Here is a 21,916-nt window from a genome sequence, read left to right as displayed (position 1 = left end):
CCTATTACCGTCTGCCTTTTCACCCACATGACCATTAAGGTCGCCGGCAATGATTATGTAATCATCAGCAGGCACGTGACAAGTCTTTTCATCGAGAAGTTGCCAGAAGGCATCTTTCTCGGCATCAGGTCGGCCTGTCTGTGGTGCATACGCGGTGAAGAAGTGAATAGTGCGATCAGCTGATATAATGGTGAGCTTCATCATCCGATCATCAAATCGTTCGACTTCTTTAATGGCATCACGGAAACCCTCTGAGATGGCAATGCCAACACCATATTGAGTGTGTGGGTTACCAAAATAGAGAAGTTTGTAGCCATTTTTACCGCGTTCGCGTTCAATGTCGCAGCTTTTGGAACCAGACCATCGGGTTTCTTGCAGAGCGCAGATGTCAATGCACCTTTTCCGAAGGGCTCTTGCGAGTTCCTCGGTCTTTCCAGTTAGGGTACCAACATTTAGCGTGCAGACACGTATTTGTTTTGTTCGTTGTGTGCGGACTAACTTGCTTACGTCCTGACGCCGTCCATGCGTCAAGAACCCTTGCCCATTTCTCGACAGGACCGGGGCCCGTCCTGCCGCGTCGACTGAGGTGGACGCCCTAGCATTTCTCCGAGGCCTGTGACTTAATCCGATCATCATGTTTGTAACGACATTCTATGCATTTTCTTGGTCGACCTGTCGCGGGGCCTGTCACCAAGAGAGATCAGGTAGGATTTAGCATAGTAGAATAACTCCAACTATACTCTATTTATCTCTTTCCCTGATCTCAGCATTTTATTTTTGTTTTACTGAGGATAGTACAGAGTACGTTGCCTCAAACCCTCCTCCTTTACCTGGGCTTGGGACCAGCATACTATGTTAATAGCATGGCGGAGTTTGTTGCAGGACCTGTCACCAGGAAAAATCAGGTAGGATTTAATATAGTGGAATAACACCAACTGTACTTTATTTACGCTTTCCCTGATCTCAACATTTTATTTTTGTTTTACTGGGGATAGTACAAAGTACGTTGCCTCAAACCCTCCTCATTTATCTGGGCTTGGGACCAGCATACTATGTTGATAGCATGGCGGGGACCTCCCTGAAACTCATGGATATATGTTACTCCCTTCATGAGATTTATGGGTCCCACCTTTCTACCAAACTTCATACCAATAGGAGTAATCGTTTTTAAGATATAAGGTGTGACAGACAGACGGACGGACAGAGAGATAGACAGTAAATCGATTTTAATATGGTTTTGTTTTACACAAAATTTTAATAAAATAGACGGCAGTCAAGGGACGGATCATGCTTGCCAATAAAACCTATTATTTCTTGCTGCCAATTTTAAAAAATAAAAATGTATACAAGAGAATCTATCTTGGTCCATGTTTGCAATACCAGACTCGATATCAGCCGGTAGTAACATTCGGATTGGTTTAATGGTCCTGATTTGATCCTTTTCTTTATTTATTTCATGTTATTTAAACGGATTCAATATTAATCTATTGTGTATATCATTACATTCCTCTCTGGAAAAATTTCTTCCGTTATTTTCGCGGTATAAACAAAAGTGCTTAGCTCTAGCTGTTGTTTTTTCTGACAATGGGGCAATAAGGCGTTTTCAATAATACTTGAACCATGAATTAATTTTTTTTGTGCATGGTAGAACTCATTGGGTGTTTGGCGTCTATTTTATGACCACCTGAGACCGTTTCCGGTACAACCTTTAATCTTCTTCGTCTTGGTTCAGAAGCGGGGTCGGCTCATCTTGATCGGTTTCGTCATTTTGTTCTGTCAAAGTCTTGATCTGGATGTAGTCGCGAGGCTTTCAGATCAACATCCAGCGTATTAATACACCATTGCTTCGAATGGTCTATTGGTTGTTTTTCATCGACTTCGTTGTTAACACCAATCTTAGCAAGTGAATCCTCGTTAACGAGAATTACGTAACCATACCATCGAAGACACCTCTCTCGCAATTTTTCCATGATCGATGCAACCTGACATCGATCGCGAATATCCTCAAATCAAAATATAATTTCGTTATATCGGTAGCGAACTGAGGATTTTTCAAGAATCTTTGGCTAGTGTTTTGTGCTACCAAACCTTGTTCAAAGGGTAGTATAGGTCCCAGGGCGAAATGTTGATTGATAACCACGATGGAGCATAAAACCTGGGAAACGCCTGCTGAACCAACACCAACAGGTCTACTACCAAATCCTATCTCCACCCCCACGTGGTAGCCGCTGGGAGCTCTTTCTTAACGAAAAGCTGTAGGCGGAGAAGGATGAAGGCGAGTTTCCCCCGTCTAAAAACGGGACAAATTGGACCAACTGGTCCTCCGGGTTGGGGGTTGGGTAGGGTCGAGAACCCTACATGTAAAACAACTTATTACGAAGCCACAACAGGAGCCTCGGACTGAACTGATAATACAACGACGGACCTGGCATTTTCTCATGAAACGTTCACTCCCTGTACAGAGATGGAGGTGCCAATGCAGGGTGGGAGAGCTGCTTTCTTTCGTGAATGCTACGGGCTGGCTCTGAAAATCCGAATCGGCTCGACTTTGCCTCCCTGCTCTCATAACAGCAGTCACGGTCTTAGGAGTTTGTAGCATAAAAACGGCGAACCACAGCGCTAATTGGGCTCCTCACTGATACGTACCTACTGGGAATGAAGCAGCATAGGTGATTGATTTGCTCTCTATGCTGACTCGCTTTGGGGTAATACTACTGCTAGGTACCAAAACTGTCTGAAACTTTTGGTGTGTACTTTTCATATCATAACATCTGAAGCGCCGAGCTTCCAGTTTCCGACTTGTTTTCTTTTGACAATAGTTCATCGCACGTATAAGAATTTATCGGTATTTCTAATAATTTTATATTGTGTACATGCGTATTAACAGATTCAGAAGTATGGATGGTGTATTATTGTTGCCGACATTGTCCTTTACCTTTTTTGCATTTCCACAGCCATTTTTGAAACTTGACTTTTGGTCTCCTAAATCCTACAAATCGATCGCTCTAAAAGGAAAGAATCGATTAATGGCTCGAGTTATAGGTGTGTACTGCTCGGTTTTTGAAATTACAGGACGCAGTTGCTCAAGTTTATTGAAGAATTTCCATAACGAATTTGATTCATCATGTTTTATAAGGTTCATCTACTTAAGGGACCAAACGCCTTACTGGTGTAATATTGTATGCAGAAGATATTAAAAATTGCCAACTTGCTCACTGGCGACATAAAGCGAGCAATGTCACAATATCTGTATAGATTAATCCTTCCTCTTTTATGTCGATGTTGAAGAACTAGATCGGCTTACTACTATCCAGTGGACAAAATGATGAAAAGTTGAAACTGTCAGTGAATGGGTTGCGAATTATGGCAGAGCATTTGATCCTTATTTAATGAAGCCCAATTTCATCACATCTTCTACATTAAGAATTGCTTTTCTTTGTCATATATTTTGTCATCACTAATCATACATTGAAACTTTCAGAGCCTTTATATTTTCGGCAGAAATGTAGCCGAAATACCTTGTTTCCGTTCGAGCTTTCTTTACGGAATCGGGGGAGGTTTCGTTGGTGGAGCCGTGAGTTTTCTGGCGACGTCAAGGACAGCATTGTCAACTAATATCGGATTTGCCACGTTTTTTTGCGGTACAATCTTCTACTGGGTCTCATGCAGGTATAGTTTTTTCTGTAAAAACTCATAAATTACGTATAACATTTCTCGTTTTTTTCCTAGATACGAATGGTCAAAGAAGAGGTTTCAATATCAACAACTACAAATGGCAATGAAGAAACAAGCGCTGTATGAAGGCACAGCAGTGGAAAACGAGATTGAGAAGAAAACCGAGAGCTGCTAAGGTTAGATGTATGTATTGTAAATATATTAGGAGGTAGTAGAAAAATAAACTATTTTGTGAAACATTTGATTTGTGTTTGACCTGCGTCCAACCAGTATTGGTGGCGTGTGGCTATTATCGCGAAATTTAATATAAAATGCAAACGACGGAGTCGCAAATAATTTAAAATATTCTTTATTGTTATAAAATCAGCTTTAAGAAAATGTTCCCTGTTTCCAAATTTTTCCTTAAACATACGATTCATTATCGTCTTTTATTTGCGTAGTGTGTAACGACCAATCATTCAAACGTATGACTTCTTTGCAAAACGCCGCATCCTGTCTATCGATGAAATCTGCAGTAATAATATTGAGACGCGGGGCGTTCAAACTAACAAATCCGGCAGATTGCTGGGGTAACCATTGCCTTATGCGAGAGGATAATGTTAACGCATTACGTGAATAAGAAGTCAAAGTCCTGCAAAATATAAATATTATATTACTATTTTGTGTAGTATTAGTATTATATTAATAGAAAATTGTAGTTTCAGCCATAGGGTTATTAACTGCACTATGTAAGTTATTTACTAATACATTTATACAATTGGTGGGTTTTTATTGTTTAGATTTCTAACTGACATTATTTTCAGTTTGAAAGTCTTCCAAAGTGTACTATTTTCATTTCTTTCGTTTAATAGAATCGTATTCGAATTTTTTTACCACCCATTGAACTATGTTCTAAAAATACACTCAAAGTATTCACTGTTGATGGCAAAGGTGACACAAAGTGAGAGAAGTTTCGAAACTATTTCGCTGCAGAAACATTAATCGAGATGGCTATTGAAAAAGGACTCTAGCTAGTTTCTGGAATGGGTGCACACTCCTTTATCGAGTTTCTCGAGAATGCTTGCTTTCTGCAATTTGAGTAAGCATTCCAGCGGCATCGGCTAGACATTCTAGGCTTAAACGAAGTAAGATAATGAGATTCTGGAGAGTATTCCTCTCCTTTTTGCGACACTTTTTTTCGTATTCTGTTACGCCTAGCGATGGTGGACACGTATCCCGGTGTCGGACTGAAAATGATGTTTGCCCCAAAGCACATTTTCATAACTTCAGAACCGGTTTCTAAACGGAACTTCTCTACTGAATTTCAATCCAGGTTAAGGAACATCACAATTGTGCAGTTCTACGCACCATCACGAAAAAGCTTCGGACTGGTCACAACCCTTTAGAGGTGGAAAACTTCCACCTATTTTGGCTGATATGGCAAGCCCCCTTAACATACAGATACGAACCAGTCCTCCAGGCAGAAGCAAAATTATCTTTGTCATCAATGTGCTCAAACGGGGTGAAGCCATTGTTTCTTGTAAAATTAGTAAATATTTAAGATCAATGTTTGTAGAAGTACATAATTGCTTAGCTTTTATTATTTGTTGAAGTTGGGTACTTTGATGAACTACTGAACAACCAGACCATCGGCGAGTTGGAGGTTCCGCCAACTGAAAACGACGGACAAATATTGCCACCACCAAGTATAGAAGATACAGTCCATGCAATTCATCGGCTTAAAAATCATAAGTCGCCAGGGGCCGATGGAATTACAGCCGAATTGGTTAAATATTGAGGCGACCAATTACACCAAGTGGTTTATTAACTTGTGCTCAAGGTGTGGGACTACGAATCAATGCCTGACAACTGGCAAATAGGCATTATCTGTCTCATACATAAAAAGGGAGATATTACACAGTGCAGCAATTATAGAGGTATCACGTTACTGAGTACCATCTATAAGATATTCTCCATTATCCTGCTGGGCCGGATAGCCCCATACGCCCAGAATATCATTGGCCCATACCAAAGAGGCTTCACTCCAGATAAATCAGCAACGGGTCACTTGTTAGCACTGATGAAAGGAAAAAGTGGTTCCCGAAATATCGGTATTTGCAAGAATGAATATCCACACCAACGAAAAAGAAACAACAAGTTTTTATTATTTCAACGGATCAGATTTTCTCTCTGCGGCAAGCGATGGAAAAACTGTTGGATTATGGACAACAGTTGCACCATTTATTCATCGACTTTAAAGCCACCTATGATAGCATAGTCAGGGTAAAACTTTACACGGCTATGAGAGAATTCGGTATCTCGACGAAATTGATAAAACTGACTAGGCTGACCCTGACCAATGTGCGAGGCCAAATAAAAGCAGCAGGATCACTCTCAAGACCATTCGACATCAACAATGGTCTACGACAAGGGGATGCCTTATCATGCGTCCTCTTTAAACCTGGCGCTCGAGAAAGTGATCCGTGATGCTGAGGTAAATGCAAGAGGTACGATCCTCTTTAAGTCCACCCAACTACTGGCCTATGCTGACGATATCGACATCATAAGAGGAACGACCCGAGACGTACAAATTGCCTTCATTCAGATCGAGCAAGCGGCGCTAGATCTTGGGCTGCACGTCAATGAAGGCAAGACAAAATATATGGTGGCAACGCCAACACCAAAAACCAACCAACCAACGACATCAAATCGCACTGGTCAAACGGCAAGAATAAAGATAGGAAACTACAACTTTGAGACCGTTGATAATTTCCCCTATCTAGGATCGAAAATCACAACCGATAACAGCTACGATGATGAAATCCGCGCACGGTTGTTGGCAGCCAACAGAGCCTATTTCAGCTTACAAAAACCGTTCCGCTCGAAAGGTCTCACCATAGGGTCACTGTACAAGACAATGATCTTGCCAGTCCTCATGTATTCCTCGGAGACTTGGGTTCTTAGCCAGAAAAATTGCGAACTCTAGGCCGCGTTCGAGAGAAGCATCCTTCGAAAAATGTTTGGCCCCCTAGATGAAGATGGAAGATTCCGCAGCCTACATAACGACGAAATCTATGAGTGATACCATGACCGTCAAGTCGTGGATAAAATCTGGCTCAATAGGTTACGGTGAGTGGGTCACTTAATCCGTATGGATAAGGATGATCCAGCCCAGAAAAAGAAGACAGGGCAGAGGGATGTAGAATTGGTGGATTTCGGCGCAAAACCGAGATGTCTGGAGTTCCTTATTAAGGCAGGCCTAGACCGGATACCGGTTGTTGCGCCGTTGATGCTGATTTTATTATTTGTACATATATCTTGTAGATAATGCGAGTGTTCAATGTCTGTCAATTCTTGAACTTAGACATTAGTATTTAAGGGTAATATGCGACATAAAAAGTTCAGTTGTTGATTAGCTCAGCAATCCAATTTGTTTTTCTTTTAATTAGTGTTTCGATTAAAGTGCCAAAAATATTGAGTAAAGCTGAAGTGTTCAAGTTAAACTTATTCCATTGCTTCTTTGGTGTCATTGCCCTGTGAGATGGGGCTTGAGGGGGTCATCCCGATTCTAAAAAATCGCTGACAACGATAAAGTAATTTTCAGAAATTTAAAGTTGTTGGAAAATTACAGCAGTTGAAAAGTAAGCCACTTAAGCGCACAGCTGAGTGCTCGACGGAGCCCAGATCAGCCGTTCCGAATGGCTCATGCGCGATGCGGAAAGAGAGGCTGAAATTTCAGTCAGGGAGGAGCGGTCGACTTTATGAAGAAGTGGAAGGGATACTTTATACATCAGCAGTAAGTAAAAATTCCATGGTATAATTTACACCTGAACCTGGTGTTCATCATTTTTTGAAAACGGTTCAGTGGATTATAATAATATAAATTTTAATGGAGGATTCAGCGCATATGTGGCTATAGAGGGAAATAGATTTTTTTTCAAATATTGAACCGTTTTCAGGTCGCATAAAAAGCAGGTTGCAACAAAATCATGCGGCTTTGAGTTACAATTTTTAGAAGCATGCGAAAAACTAAATTTGTAATATTTTTGAAAAATTCTAGTTCTTACGATTGCCGTTCACCTATAAATTAAAATTTTTAGTCTGCCGGAATCGTGGACACCGTTTCTCTGTTTTTTTAAGGTTTTGTGTAAACACAAAACCGTATTGAAATATGTTCGTCTGTCACACCTGATTTACGCAGAAACTGCCGAACCGATTGTTACGAATTCGGTGAGAATATATGGTCTGTGTGTCCCTTTACATGCAGCAAGTGGCGTCATTTTGTGTTAAATTTTAAGAGAGACTCCCCACATATGCGAAAGGAGGGAGTAAATTTTCTTTTCACAGAAAATGTCAATGTAGGGTATCAAGAACTTTTTGGAACTGACCTTTTTTCTGATATTGGGTCAAACATAGGGGAGATAGGGCACAAAATGTGCGCCCCGAAAAGTGAAACAGGTCTCGTTCTCAGAACCTACCCAACCAAAAAATTTAAAAAAAGTCACAGTAATACAACTATATGAAATCTAGGCCCCAAAATACATCCCATTCTGATTTCTGCACAAATAAAGCTAATAGTAGTATATTACCATGTTTTGGAAATTTACCGAAGAGCCCTCTTAATTTCATATCAGGAGTGCATAGACGATAATCTAGGACATAATCCTAAAGTTTGAAGAGAATCCGACGGCAGTTATAGAAGGTCAAAGTTGCGCATTTCAGGAAAATTTATGTGAACTTATATCCCACGACCCGTGGGAACGTTTTAGGTTTTCTTTTTTGGCTTTTTTTAGTTATTTGCATTTCAGTGTCAATTACTCGAAGTAGGTATGTATATGTATATGAATGGGGTAGTAAAGCTTGCGGGTAGTAACCAATATAATCGATATGTGCACCTGGTAACCAGCGGTTTCTAATTTACGTACGTAACATATATATGTGTGCTTTTGTGCACGGAGTAAAGTGGAAATGCGTGAAGATGCTTTACATTAATTTAGATACTTGCATCGTCATGAGGTAATAGACAATATTTGTTTATTTAGGGTAAACACAGACATTTATGTCGTTGATTTGTATGTACATACATATGCGCATCTTGGGTTTTTGGCAAAATATGACGGAATATTTTGTATTCTTAGCTATGTACGTATCCCGATTTGTTTATCATATGAGTGCAATTCTAGTTATGTAACTCATTGCCATCGCCATCAACCACGTATTTTCAAATAAAAAAAATACACATATAATTTAATATGTAATAAATTATAGTAAAAATTTGTAAGTTGCATTTTTTCATTTCGCCGCAAAAACTGCAAAATAATCTTAAAAAACGGGAGTCACCCGGGATGACCCCTTTAATAATACACTCACTCTCCCCTGCTTGTCGTAAGAGGCCACTAACTTTATTGCTATCGAAACGTCAACCATGCCTCGGACCTCACGCCGAAGACCTTTGGCTATCAAAAAAGGACTAGGATTGGTTTCTGGAATGTACAAACGTCAACAATTCCTCGGATGGGGACTGGCTTCATGCCGAAGACCTTTGGCTATCGAAAATGGGCTAGGATTAGTTTCTGGAATGTGCAGACGCTCTTCAACAACGGTAGCGAGGGCTTTTTCTAAATCGAGCGGGAATTCCTCCTCCTCTCCCTCTTGCCACACTATTGCCAATATAATTATGTACTCTGGAAAGCCGAGTAGTAGCAGACGTGAGTTTGATGTCGCGTTTTTTTTACGGCGGCCGCAAGGTGAGCTCTCTTAACCTGGCAGCCGGTTGTTGACAGAATTCTAACTGCCAGATTCCGGTCCAGGTTAAGAGGCCTCACAATTGTACAATGCCACGTTCCAAAGGAGACCTCCGATATAGTGGAGAGGGATGCCGTCTACAACCAATTAAAAGCAGTTCAGGAAAATTTTCCAAAAGCTGACATTGTGAGCGTGATGGGTAACCTGAATACCGAAGTGGGCTCTGGCAACACTTTGCTCCAGTATGTGAATGGGAAGCACGATCTTGACCACCATAGTGATAACGGTCATAATTTTGTGAATTTCTATAGCTTCCACCGCCTTCTCATTGGTGGCACATTGTTCGAGCTTGCTACGCAGGTCGTCGGCCACATTCCGAAGAGCGAAATCCCGGGAAATTCACGGTAGTGTGTGGCGAAGTTCCTCCTCTTGTGGATGAAATGGCTAGTTACCGCAGCATGCGGATATGGACTGTTCCACCAAGCAGCGGAGAAATCATTTCGGGCATCAATGCACTCAAACGGAATAAATCCGCCGGACTTGACGATCTTCCGCTTACAACTGCAGTTACCGCAGATCTGCTACTTCCACTTGTACGGAAATGTTGGAAATCCGAGACTTTTCCCAGAAAGTGCAAAAGGGGAATAATTGTTAAGACTCTGAAGAAGAAGAAGAAGTTCTGAGTGTAACAATTGGAAGGATATTCGCGTGCTCCCTGCCGTTGCAAAAACAATATTTAAAATAATTCTGGAACGCACCATGGTTAGAACCTCGAAGGATTTTGAGATCCAAGGCGTTGTCCGCCAGAGTTGTATATTATCATCGATATCATTTCTTCTTATTATCGGTGGCTTTCTCATGCTGCTCTGTCCAGAGGGCGTAGAGAAGTCCAATGGAATATGACATCTTTCTGAAAACACCTCGAATACGCTGATGACATCCACTTGCTCTCTCACTTGGTCATGGACCTTGGGCAAATGTCTCTGAATTTGGAAAGAGAAGCAAGTAGAGTTTTAGACTGAAGATAAACACTAGCAAAACTAAGGTTCTGAGTCAGAAAGGTCATCTTACTCTCCCTATATACATTATTGGACAGAGAATCGAAAGCGCCGATCAATTTGTATGTCTAGGAAGTGTGATTCCTGAAGACATTGTCACCGGACTGGATGTTAACCGACGCATTGATAGCGGTAGATCCGCTTTGGCTGCTTTGTCTAAAATCTGGAAATGCAGTTTTCTCAACACCAAGTGCCATGCAGTGGAATCCACTTTTTCAAGATGACCGACGGGTGAATCGACCCAAGGGCACTTGGCGCAGAACAGTGAAGAAGGGCTGCAGGCGTCTTAGGAAATCGTGGTGGAGGAGAAGGACATTTTAGGTAACCGGGGACGATGTGGCTGACATGCTATACCCCACCAAGAGGTAAATGGCAACCATATATATTGGTGTCATTGTCCCAACTCGCATTGGGTAACTAAATTATATACATATGTAGTATTGTCCTACATTTGGAAATATACAGTTTCTTCTGTGGCCCACCGATAATTTCGAATGTAATTTCGCCAATGGCAAATTTAAAAATAGTGACAGAACCCAATACGAATTCAATTCCCGTGTACCGCTAATTCAATGTAAGAAATTATCTATTACCTTCTATATAGAATAGCCAGTGTCATAAATTCTAGTTACTTTAGTTTTTATCTCGCACCCACACACCACACTTCCTACAAGAATGGTTCAAAGACTCGCTCATGCTTAGATACTGTTATTTTGCCGAATTAGCTTAATCAACTTGTGTAGTGTCCGGCATCTCAGTATCCCCGTCATTAAGCTCTCTTTGTTCAATAACGAGCGGATAGAGATTTCGCTTCCTTGTATGCTTGTCTGCAGCTAATGTTGGGACTTAAATATGAAATTAAACTAATATTTCCTCGGAAGACGTGATGAACGAAATGAAGTTCATTTTTGAGGTCGCCAGACGGAATAATGAATGCACCGACCGGACCAATAGCAGCTTGATCAGCAAAAGAAAGAGGACATTTCAACGGCAAGCACTCATCAAGCTGACCCTAGATTAACAGTCCAGACCTCTGTCTGGAGCTTTGAAAATCAACGAAATATCCTTTTGGTTGAAACGAAAACTGGGATAACAGGGTTTGGACGTTGATTTCAGCAGCAGGAATAGCCAGCTCAAAACCCTTCTGGAATGGACTAAGGACTCAATCGTACAAATTTAAAAGACCGAAATATACGAAATTTCCTGCGTAGATTGTAGAAAAGTATACATCGTCATTGGTATACATCTACAGAATACCTAAAGGAAGCAAAGTTAGCGTGCGACAATCTTCAGATCGAAGGTAGCGGAACATATGGCCCAAAAAATGACATCATTTTCAGGGAGAACATAACATTGACGACCCACGTAAGAGATGCAAGGAAGTAGACGTGGCCAAAAGTCTGGAAATTTGTAGAACCTCAAAAGACACACTTCTCAATAAGGATTAAAGCAAGGGATACTCCTGGCTTTTCAAATTGATGAGTGGCACTCGTGAAGACATTATAACATCCATTCCATAGGGGGGAGGAAGTGAATAGGGATTTACTAGCACTGATTATAACTCCAAAATTACTGAGTTACGACCATGATCTATTCTAGTTGTAATCAAGACAATCATGTAATCATTAAACTCTATTTACAGTTTAAAAAAAAATGTCATTAACTTCGACTTTTACCTAGGCCTGACTGGAATGATATTTAATAGTTAAAAACTTACAGTGCCCTTGGCTTGTAAATATATCCGGAGATGCATCCAGTCCCAGGTTGCCGCCGCTTCAGTTTAGATTCCAATGCCCCGCATAAATCCTCAACATTATCCACTTTTACAGAAAGCAACGGCCAACAATAATCCGGCCAGGCGTTCTCCCAAAAATTGTCATTTCGATAAATGATCAAAACTTGCTTTCCCATTTGCGCGGCTTTCGTAAGCGTCAAATCGAGTAAAAAACCATTTCTTGGACCAAAAATAGATTTCCCAAATAACTTGAAAAGGAAATCTTGGATTGTATCGTGGTCAAAGCGTTTCATGTTGTAGAATTTCTTGAAGTCTAAAATAACAAACTCTTGCCGTTGACTTTCTAAGTATTTCTTTATTAGTGTCAATGGCTCGGCGACAGGATCGCAGTAACGTCCATTGCAGAAGTAAAAACCACTGATAGGATTTGCGGTCTTCGATTTCTTGCATATTTGAAGATCGAAGTATCTAAAAATAAATTTTCAAAAATCAATACAAAGACAATTTGGTTGACGATAATTTGTTCAATTCGAAGGGCTTACAGGTTCGATTCGTAGGAGGAATCATTTGGTCTTGTTACGTTTCCATGGGAATTAAGTGTTAAAAGTAATTACAAATGACGAGGATGCAAAGACAGGTTGATTCCTTTGGTATTATTATTATTGGCTGAAGGGTGGTAATTAAATACAGCTAATAAAATTAAAAGTCGGAAAAGAAGTCCCTGAAATGCGTAGTGAAACAAAAAGGAAAACATTTGGATCTTTATTTTTTTTTTATCGTCGCTTTACCCGCTAATATAGGTTTTGTTAATAGCTACAACTAGTTAATAACATCTTGTTAAGAAAAAGTAATCTGTATAATATATAAAACAAAGTCGGGTTCCTTACAGCATTTGCAACTCAAGAACGGTTGATCCAATTTTCATGATCTTTGACTTGTAGGATTTGCCTCCGCCATAAAATGCCGAATAGTTTTTGAAACATCATAAAAATTCACACGAAAAAAATTAAAACTATAAAAAGAATTCATTTCTCATACGCAATTTTGAGAATCAATCCACTATAGACGAATGAGAAACCGTACGAGAATAGCACCGCGTTAGTATGGCCCGCTTTCGTTTTTCACCAAAGCAAGGACAAAGAGAAACAGGACGTGAAATGGCTCGGTTGGCAATTACAATACTTCGGGCTTATCACACAAATCAAAAACGTGATAAGTAGCGTTTCATTACTTTTGCACAATTAATTAACCGCTCACATCCTTTCGTTCGAATTGACCCAATGATGCATTGAAGTTCGCTGAAGAGACGACTGCATTGTACTGCCTCAGCACCAAGGTGAAATTGTTATTATTGCCTCCGCCAATTGAGCCATTGAATTTACTGTTCGTGATAAAACATCAGAATCCTGACCTTCTCTACCGAACGCTCAAAGATAAAATGAATGGATTTAATCGGAAATTCAAGGTATTTTTTCGTTCGAGGGTGAGTGTTCATTTCCTAAAAGATTCCTCACATCTGCCCTGGGAGCAACGTGACCGAAAGTAGCGACAGCGCTCCGTTTATATATAATATAATCGCATACGCGACATGAGTGCGAATTATATTCAAGTGAAATGTTCCTATGTTCAGACTTAAGGGGGTCATCCCGTGTGTCGGATCTGCGGAATCGATTTTTTTTTGGCATCAATTGTATCTAGATATAGTGTAGAATATATGGGCAGATTTTTTGTTATTCGGAGTCGTTCGGAAATTATAGTGTTAAACAGGTGATAAGTCACATGTCAGGTTTATGACGATCGCCGTAATAAAGCTCGTATTTATCGGTCCGAATGACGTTCGAATGACTTCGCTAAAAGAACAAGAATTGAAGACAAGGTCGTACATGTGTTTCTTCAAGAAACCTAAGGTTTATAGATTAGGTATAGCAGATTAATGGTCAGTTAAGGTTTTATGGCTAAAAATCGGATTCTACTTTTTAAATGCGTTTTTCTCGAAACGGCATGTTGAAAATCGACTGCCACCATAGCCCAAAATCTATCCAACGAAATTCTTTGAAATTTTCACTACTTATTCAGAGCGTATTTCTACGGTCCGCAAACTAGGATAATTGCGATTCATTCAGTAGTTTTTGTTTTATTCATTGAAAAAACCGTAGAAAACACCAAAATTTAAAAAAAAAATTTAACACGGCACCAAAAATTTAGTTTTTAATATTTTTTAATAATCCTAGTTTGCAGACTGTAGTTAAGTCTGTACGTTAAAATGCCGTTTTCTTTTTTCTCTAAGATGATCACAGCGCCCTCTAACGTGACAGCAGAAAAACACCTTTTTTGGAGATGGGTGTATAAATTGCTCTGTGTTTCAATAAAGAACTATGTGATCGGGCTGGAAAAATGATTATGGATGCTCGGGATATTAATAAATCTATGGTGAAAAATTCGTATTTGAATCTTTATCCAGTTCTTCACAAAAAATTTCTAAAAAAAGCCAAAAAAAAAAACGGCCTTTACACGGGATGACCCCCTTATACTAGGTCGAAGCGAATTATTTGTTTAAGAATTGAGGGAGTCCTAAGTCCACATCGACTTGATGACAGACCGGACCACTTGGGAAGCAACTTACTTCCTCTCTTGTGGTCCGCGGACCCCTCTTTTTGGGTAATCATAAACTAACTACCACTCTACAAAACCAAGCCTAAATTTATAATCGATTTGGATCATTACGAAATCATTCGGGTTAGCTGGTTTTCAATATAAATTGAAAACCTTGAGACTTGTGATTGGCCGAAAGATGTTCATATTATCATATCGTTTCCATTTTAAATTACCACAAAAATGCGTGGAGGTTCGAATTTGGTAGAAAAGAAATCAAGTCCGCCGGAAGCTCGCGCTTCGGGTACAAAGTTTTTGTGTTCATCTCATGTGAGAAACTTCTACGTATATTTTTCTATCCGTATATAGCTACAAATCCAACATATTCCTTCATACTTTTCTAAACTAGAAAACATACGTACATATTATAGCCATAGACATTATCCTCGCCCTAAACAAACAAACTTCTTATTTACAAATACTGTACATATATATGCACGTATATAAATTGATCGTACCCATATTTCCGATTTACTTCGTGCAGAAAAGCATACATACGTACACATATATACATGTAGTACGTATATTAAATACGGCTGATTTAATGTACAAATAAATCTATCTAAATTAGACACTACCCGCAAACTGCATTAGCACGCATATACTATATAACCACATACACCCATGTCTGTTTGGAGTAATTAACATTCATATACAGATGAATTAAAAACTAAAACAAAATAATTCTTTGTGACCCCATTCATATGAACTTACTTCGTTGTGGTATTGATGAATTGATATGAGGTGATGACGTCATACATGTTGTAGAATGCACGAAATTCACAAAAAATGGCAAAGTTTCACTCCCTATAACTTTGTTAATAACAGTTGGATTTTCTTCAAACTTGACTAAATGATGCATTATATTATTTCTTACACCCATGCCAAATTTTGTACTTTTGAGATGGACATAAGGGGTGTTGCCGGGTAAATTTCTAAAATGTGGAAATATGCTATTATTAACTTTATTTGTGCAGATATCGTAATCGGATATATTTTGAGTCCTAGATTTCATAGAGATGCGTGTGATGTGATTTTTTTCAGATTTTTCGATTGGATAGGTTCTGAGAACGAGACCTGTTGCACTTCTTGATAGCCATATTTTGAGCCCTCGCTCCCCTATGTTTCATCTGATATCAAACATGGAACAAGTTTCGAAAAGTACTAATTGGGCCCTTTCATTTCATACCTCACATGGCCACATTTAATGAAAAAAAAATGTGCACCCTCCATTCACATATATGAGGAGCCCTCCCTTAAACTTAATACAAAATGGCGCCACTTGCTGTTTGTAAAGGGAACAACAGATCACATGCTCCTACCAATTTTCGTGACAATTGGTCTAGCCGTTTTCGAATAAATCGGGTGTGATAGACAGAGAGACAGACAGACAGACATCGACTCGATTCCAATAAGACCTTGTTTCACACAAAACCTTAAAAACGGCTAAACTGAGTTAACCCTTGTGCTCCACAGGTGCAAATATGTTTGCCTCTCACCCCTTCGTGGGGTCAAGTGCACCTGCGCGCCATCGCTTGTGGTTTCCTGAAATGCCCTTCAGCAGGCCAGCGTACTCAGATAACACGACGCAGACAGGTATTGATGCTTGCAGCTTTTGGGTCACAGTGAAGTTCACTTTCCATATGGTACCCACATATAACAACACAAAAAGAACATTAGCACAGAACAATCTCCACTAGATTTTGATGTTGAGATAACTGCATTTCCAGATTTTAGACAGAGAAGCGAAAGTGGATCTAGCGCTGTTAAGGGGGTCATCCTGTGTGAAGGCCGTTTTTTCTCGCTTTTTTTGAAAATTTTTTGTGAAGTACTGGACAAAGATATAAAGACTAATTTTTCACCATATATTTACTAATATTTTGAGCATGCTAAAGGGCGCTTCGAACATCTTAAAGAAAAAACGTAAACGGCATTTTAACGTGCAGACTTAACTACAGTCCCCAAACTAGGATTATTAAAAAATATTAAAAGCAAAATTTTTGGTGCCGTGTTAAATTTTTTTTGTGAATTTTGGTGTATATTTCGAGGCCGATGTCAGCACCTCCCTTCTTACGTATATCTAGAAGACAACTCCTAAATCTATTACTGATCGCAAAGTGGTGGATCTGATTGCTCGTACGACATTGGTCAGCTGAAACACAACTTACCTTAGGCAGATTTTGTGTTTGAACAATGTGCCCCCAATGGCGAGGCGGTTGAAGATGTAGAAATCTACGAACCTCCCACCATTACCGTTGCGGTCAGCAAGACCGTATTTCACATGTCCGAGCAAGATATAATCAGACCCCAACTTGGCACTCATATCATCCATCACAATCACAATGTCACCTTCAGGAAGCCTCCTCTGAACTGCGTTTAATTGCTCGTAGAAACCATCGTCCTCTACTATGTCGGACCAGTTAACCCGTTGGGGAGTTCCGTCCCCACGTACTTGAGGAGAGTGATCAGACCCGAGTCTGCAAGGAACTCATCTGAAGTGGCTCTGCCACGAAGCCTCACCGAAGGTTATCTGGTACCATGGGAACCGGGATGGCCTTCTGAGAGCATATGCTCCAGGTGAATTCCTGGAGGATGTGTTCTCGGCCCGGTTATTTGCGGTTGGCGCCCTAGTGGGAGTTTCATGGTGGTTGTGGTTATGCCTACATCGCGGGCAGAGCTCCTCAGAGCTCAAACGTGGAGTTGCGCTGTACAACTCGGGTGCCGTACCCCTTAGTTGCGGCAGAGGTGTTAGATAGGCCTCGCATCCACTGGTATGAATGCTGAGCCTGCACTCAGTATAAACCAGGACCGCTGTGCTTGCATGGCGGGGCTCTGATTGTGGTCACAAAATCAATTTGCGTCCAAAGAGGACCGTGGGATTAAGTCTTCACGGCAGGTACTCACGTTAAACCCCCAGGACTTTCTACTATGTCGGAAGTCTCATTGTGATACTCTTTAATCTGGGCGGAAAACTTGGAATTGTAAGTCTGCCAGAAATCGGCTCCTAGGTTAAGAAAGCGCACTTTGCGGTAGTCGTTAGAACCAACTCGACATCGGATACACATCTTCTACCACTTGGCTTCTCAGACTACAAAAGCACGTTGCCATTTGCGTGGCAAGAGCGCGAGGAGTACTCTCCAGACTCCCACCATCTTACTTCGTTTAGGCCCTGAATGTCCAGCGTATATCGCTGGAATTTCTGCTCAAGTTGGAGAAAGCGAGCATTCTGAGGACCCTCCTTACTGTTGTTGAGGAGCGTGCGTATATTCCAGAAACCAATCATAATCCGTTTTCGACAGCCAAAGGTCATTGCCGTGACGTCAGTCCCTAACCGAGACATTGTTGACGTTTCGGTAGCAATAAAGCTTCAAGAATTGCGGATCACTAGCCCACAAAACCCACAAACAGGTTTAAGTAATAATAATAATGCATTGAACATGAACAGATAACGGTACTTTGATGCCCAGTTGACATATAAGGGCAGCATTTCGATTTTTTCAGAATTTTTATGGGAGTAGCCTCCGTTTTCGTCCACAATTCCTTCACTTTACACAGAATAACCAAATAAAGCTTTTCCTTTTAAATTGTTGATTCAGCTTTACATCCCTTCCTCTTCTATGTATTGAGACCTCTCATTAAACTCAATGCAAAGTAATACCATTCACCGCATGCGTGTGGGTTCACAGGTCCCACATTACCGTAAGATTTGGTTCCAATGGGTGTACCATTTCTTAATAAATTACACGTGACACACAATCGCATATACATACGAATAGAGAAACGGATATGTTGTTTCCTCCCACGCCCCGTCGTGGTGGGGTACGTCGATGACGAAAACTTAAGAGTTTTACTTATGCGAAGCAATCAGCGCTGTTAAGGTTTGACTAGAGACTTCCGAAAAAAACTTTCATTGGGACCAACATCAGTTACGAAGTTATGCTGCCATTGGAATTGAGAATTTTAGTATATCATGACCTCCATACCTGGGAGGAAAGGTATGGTAGACGCAAAAGCTCGGTTATAAGTAGCACGTACAATATGACGATAAAGTATCCTCGGTTACGTGGCTCTCATGCCGAACCTAGGAGGCCCACGGGATACCTGTAGGTTGCTTTTAGCCAGTGTGGTGAGCTTTGTCTTACTGTATGCACCCCGTTTCCGGAAGGTCACTGCATATCTTACGTAATGCACATAAACTGAGGACGAGGAGGAGGTTCATACGATGCAACATTCGTTATAACGGAAATCATGCCGAATGCCATCTTGCCAAATAAGATGGGGAACATGCAATACAAAGTGTTTGTTTGCAAAACAAAACCTTATTAAAATCGGTAAATGTCTGTCTGTTACACGCACTTTTATCAAAAACGCCAATACCGATTGACACGAATTTTGATGAGAAGGTGGGAACTGTGAACGCCCAGACATGCTGTGAGTGATATTCTTCTACGTTGAAATTTAGGAGCGTTCCCCATACATGCAAAAGGGGGGCGTCATTGAGGCGAAATTGAGTAAAAACCCCCCTTAGTTAGTAGTAGTATAGAATACAACATGAAGCATATTATCCCCAAGTTTGATCAAAATCATAATATTACTAACAAAGTTACAGTAGCTCAAAGTTGACTTTGCTGTGTAAATTTACTGCAAGCCAAAGTACTAAATATCAATATCACATTAAAGTGAGTAGTCTGACATGCTAAATGCATGTACATAATGGGCTACGTACAAATGGGATAGTTCTGCACTCAAATATGCTCACAGAAGAAGCAAACAAATCCTTTCATACCTGAAGCGCCGAGCTTCCGGTTTTCCGACTTTGTTTTGTGTGAAACGATCAAAGTTTGTCCCTCTGTCCGTTTGTCTATCTGTTACACCCGATTTACTCGGAAACGGGGGAACCAATTTTCAATTTGATATGAATATGTGGCTGTGTGCCCCTTTATATGCAGGGAGTGGCATAATTTTGCGTCGGGATTCAAGGGAGGCTCCTCATATAGGAAAAGAGGAGTGCCAATTTTTTCACCCAATATAGTCATAGGATGATGAACGGGCTCGATCAGTGCTTTTCGAAAATGATCTTATGTTAAATATTGGGTTAAACACAGGGGAGTGAAGACTCAAAATGTGTGCCCCAAAAAATGAAACAAGTCTCGTTCTCAGAACCTATTTAACCGAAAAATCCGAAAACATTGACAATGGTGCGTTTGTACGAAATCTACACTTCAGGACACACCGATATCTGCACAAAGTAGCAGTATTTTGCAATATTTTTGGAGTTTACCCGAAAAAGGGGTAATGTTTAATGAAATACAAAATTGGTGATAGCAGTATTGGCGATAATATATGATACAATTCTGGTAAGTTTGAACGTAATTCAATTATTATTAACGAAGTTATAGAAGCCCAAAATTTCACATTTCACGTAAATTTATTGCTCTCTAAGACATGTATGAGGTTATAACCACATAAAGTGGACTTATATGAACGCTTTGAGAAATTCTTGGCTTTCTTTCTTAGTTTTTTTTGTTATTTGTCCATCCACATCAATTACTGGAGACAGACATGTGTATATATATGTATATGCTAATGAAGTTGAAGTGAAGTGAAGTAGTGTACAATAAGATGGACATGTGCGTACGTTTGTACCAGCGGTATTTAATTTACGTACATTTGTATGCTTTTGAGCACGGACCAAAGTAAAAGTATGTAACGATGCGTTAGATCAATATACATGCATACATTTGTATATATATATATGTAGTTTTATACGTTAATAGGCAATATTTGTTTGGTTTATTATGTATGTACATATTTATATATTGGAGTTTGATAATATATGAAGGATTATTTTGCATTCTAAGCTGTGGAGGATTTGAAAAACGTGCATAGAGGGTTCCTCACATAAGATCAACGCAAAACCTTTATACCCGAAGCGCGAATTTCTGGTATTCCGACTTGTTTACATGTCATTTGAAAGCTAACACTATGAGGCAACTTTTGTCAATTCTGGAGGTTTGTAAGTTTAAAGTACCGTTACAATTTCGGGGTAGACAACAGCAGGCCAAAATGCTTTGAAGAATTAAATCCCCCCAAAAGAGTCGGTGGACCCACACGTCCTTTTCTGTTGGACCAACAGCAACAGGCACAAATTCTAACAGGTAGTGATGGATGTACCGACTCAGGCTAGATAATTCTCCTTTTGCCTTGAATGTGGCTGCACACACATCCAAAATATATCATAATCTATTGTGCGCGATTTCGGTCAGACAGAAGTAGTTTGGGAGATGGTCTGAACACCGGCGATTTAGACGAAGAGTGAAAAGCAAACGTGACTCTCCATACCAAATTTTTTTTGCACGGCAGTTCCAAGAGGAAAGAGAGATTGGTAGTACCTTTAATGGATCTGAAACTACCTCAGTGTTATTACCTGGCGCTATAGTACCTTTCAAAGATTTCCACTTTCTGCCCTAAAAAAGGTTCAAAAAAGTATAATAAGTTATCCGATGCACTGTGTGAAAGAGGTAGGCAATATATAGTATCTTGTCTTATTTCTAATATACCTGACTCCATTCTGTAGTTGCTCATACACATTGAGGTTCTGTGTTTTGCACCGATTCACTGAGAATTTACCGACGAGAAAGTCGAAAATAAAATTCATCCAAGGTTTGATTGGTGCCGGGATGGAATTCCACCGTACTGCATACGAGGTGGAATTGCTGGAGCCTGAAAACGAACCATTGTTATTGCTACCTCAACACCTCACCTCTCACCTGGTATTGCCAAGTAAATTATAGGAACATAATTTCTCGCCCGTAAATCCAAATTTGTCATCCACCGGTAGAGAAATGGGTCAGCCATTACGGGGGTGAATGAACCCTAGTTAGTGCACCTTTTCTATCTATCGGTTAGCTATACAATTTTTTTAAACCATTTCCTTTCAATATAAAAATAATTGCTGATTTGCTCGATTTAAAATTTTTCTACATTTGATTACACTAGACAGTTAACCTACTAATCTTTCAAATAAGTCAAAAATGACAACCAAAATGGAATTTAAAAAAACGAGATCTCT

The 21,916-nt window shown here is 40.1% G+C and overlaps 2 protein-coding genes across 4 annotated transcripts in view; one reads left to right on the top strand and one right to left on the bottom strand.

Annotated features, from left to right (window-relative positions):
- The window catches only part of LOC119647205 (cytochrome c oxidase assembly protein COX20, mitochondrial), an 11,096-nt gene extending 6,763 nt beyond the window's left edge, over window positions 1–4,333 (top strand). The window contains exons 2-4 of one of the 3 annotated variants that reach the window (XM_038048026.1): window positions 3,482–3,669; window positions 3,730–3,851; window positions 4,116–4,333. In XM_038048026.1, coding sequence (XP_037903954.1) covers window positions 3,482–3,669; window positions 3,730–3,850 — 309 coding nt within the window. In that variant the 3' untranslated portion in view covers window position 3,851; window positions 4,116–4,333. Of the gene's footprint in view, window positions 1–3,481; window positions 3,670–3,729; window positions 3,918–4,115 lie in introns of those variants that run through there. The other 2 variants (XM_038048025.1, XM_038048024.1) reach the window with 2 other exon arrangements.
- Window positions 4,009–21,916, bottom strand: LOC119647204. The gene is made up of 4 exons (XM_038048023.1): window positions 21,615–21,916; window positions 21,405–21,567; window positions 12,175–12,660; window positions 4,009–4,306 (listed from the first exon to the last, which is right to left on the bottom strand). Exons 1-4 carry the CDS (start codon window positions 21,700–21,702, stop codon window positions 4,078–4,080), a joined length of 966 nt encoding a protein of 321 aa, XP_037903951.1. The 5' UTR covers window positions 21,703–21,916; the 3' UTR covers window positions 4,009–4,077.

The sequence above is a fragment of the Hermetia illucens genome, chromosome 1 (assembly GCF_905115235.1).
Source record: "Hermetia illucens chromosome 1, iHerIll2.2.curated.20191125, whole genome shotgun sequence".
Taxonomy (NCBI): Eukaryota; Metazoa; Arthropoda; class Insecta; order Diptera; family Stratiomyidae; genus Hermetia; species Hermetia illucens.
The sequence above is the reverse complement of the archived record's forward strand: the minus strand, read 5'-3'. Positions and strand labels throughout refer to the sequence as shown.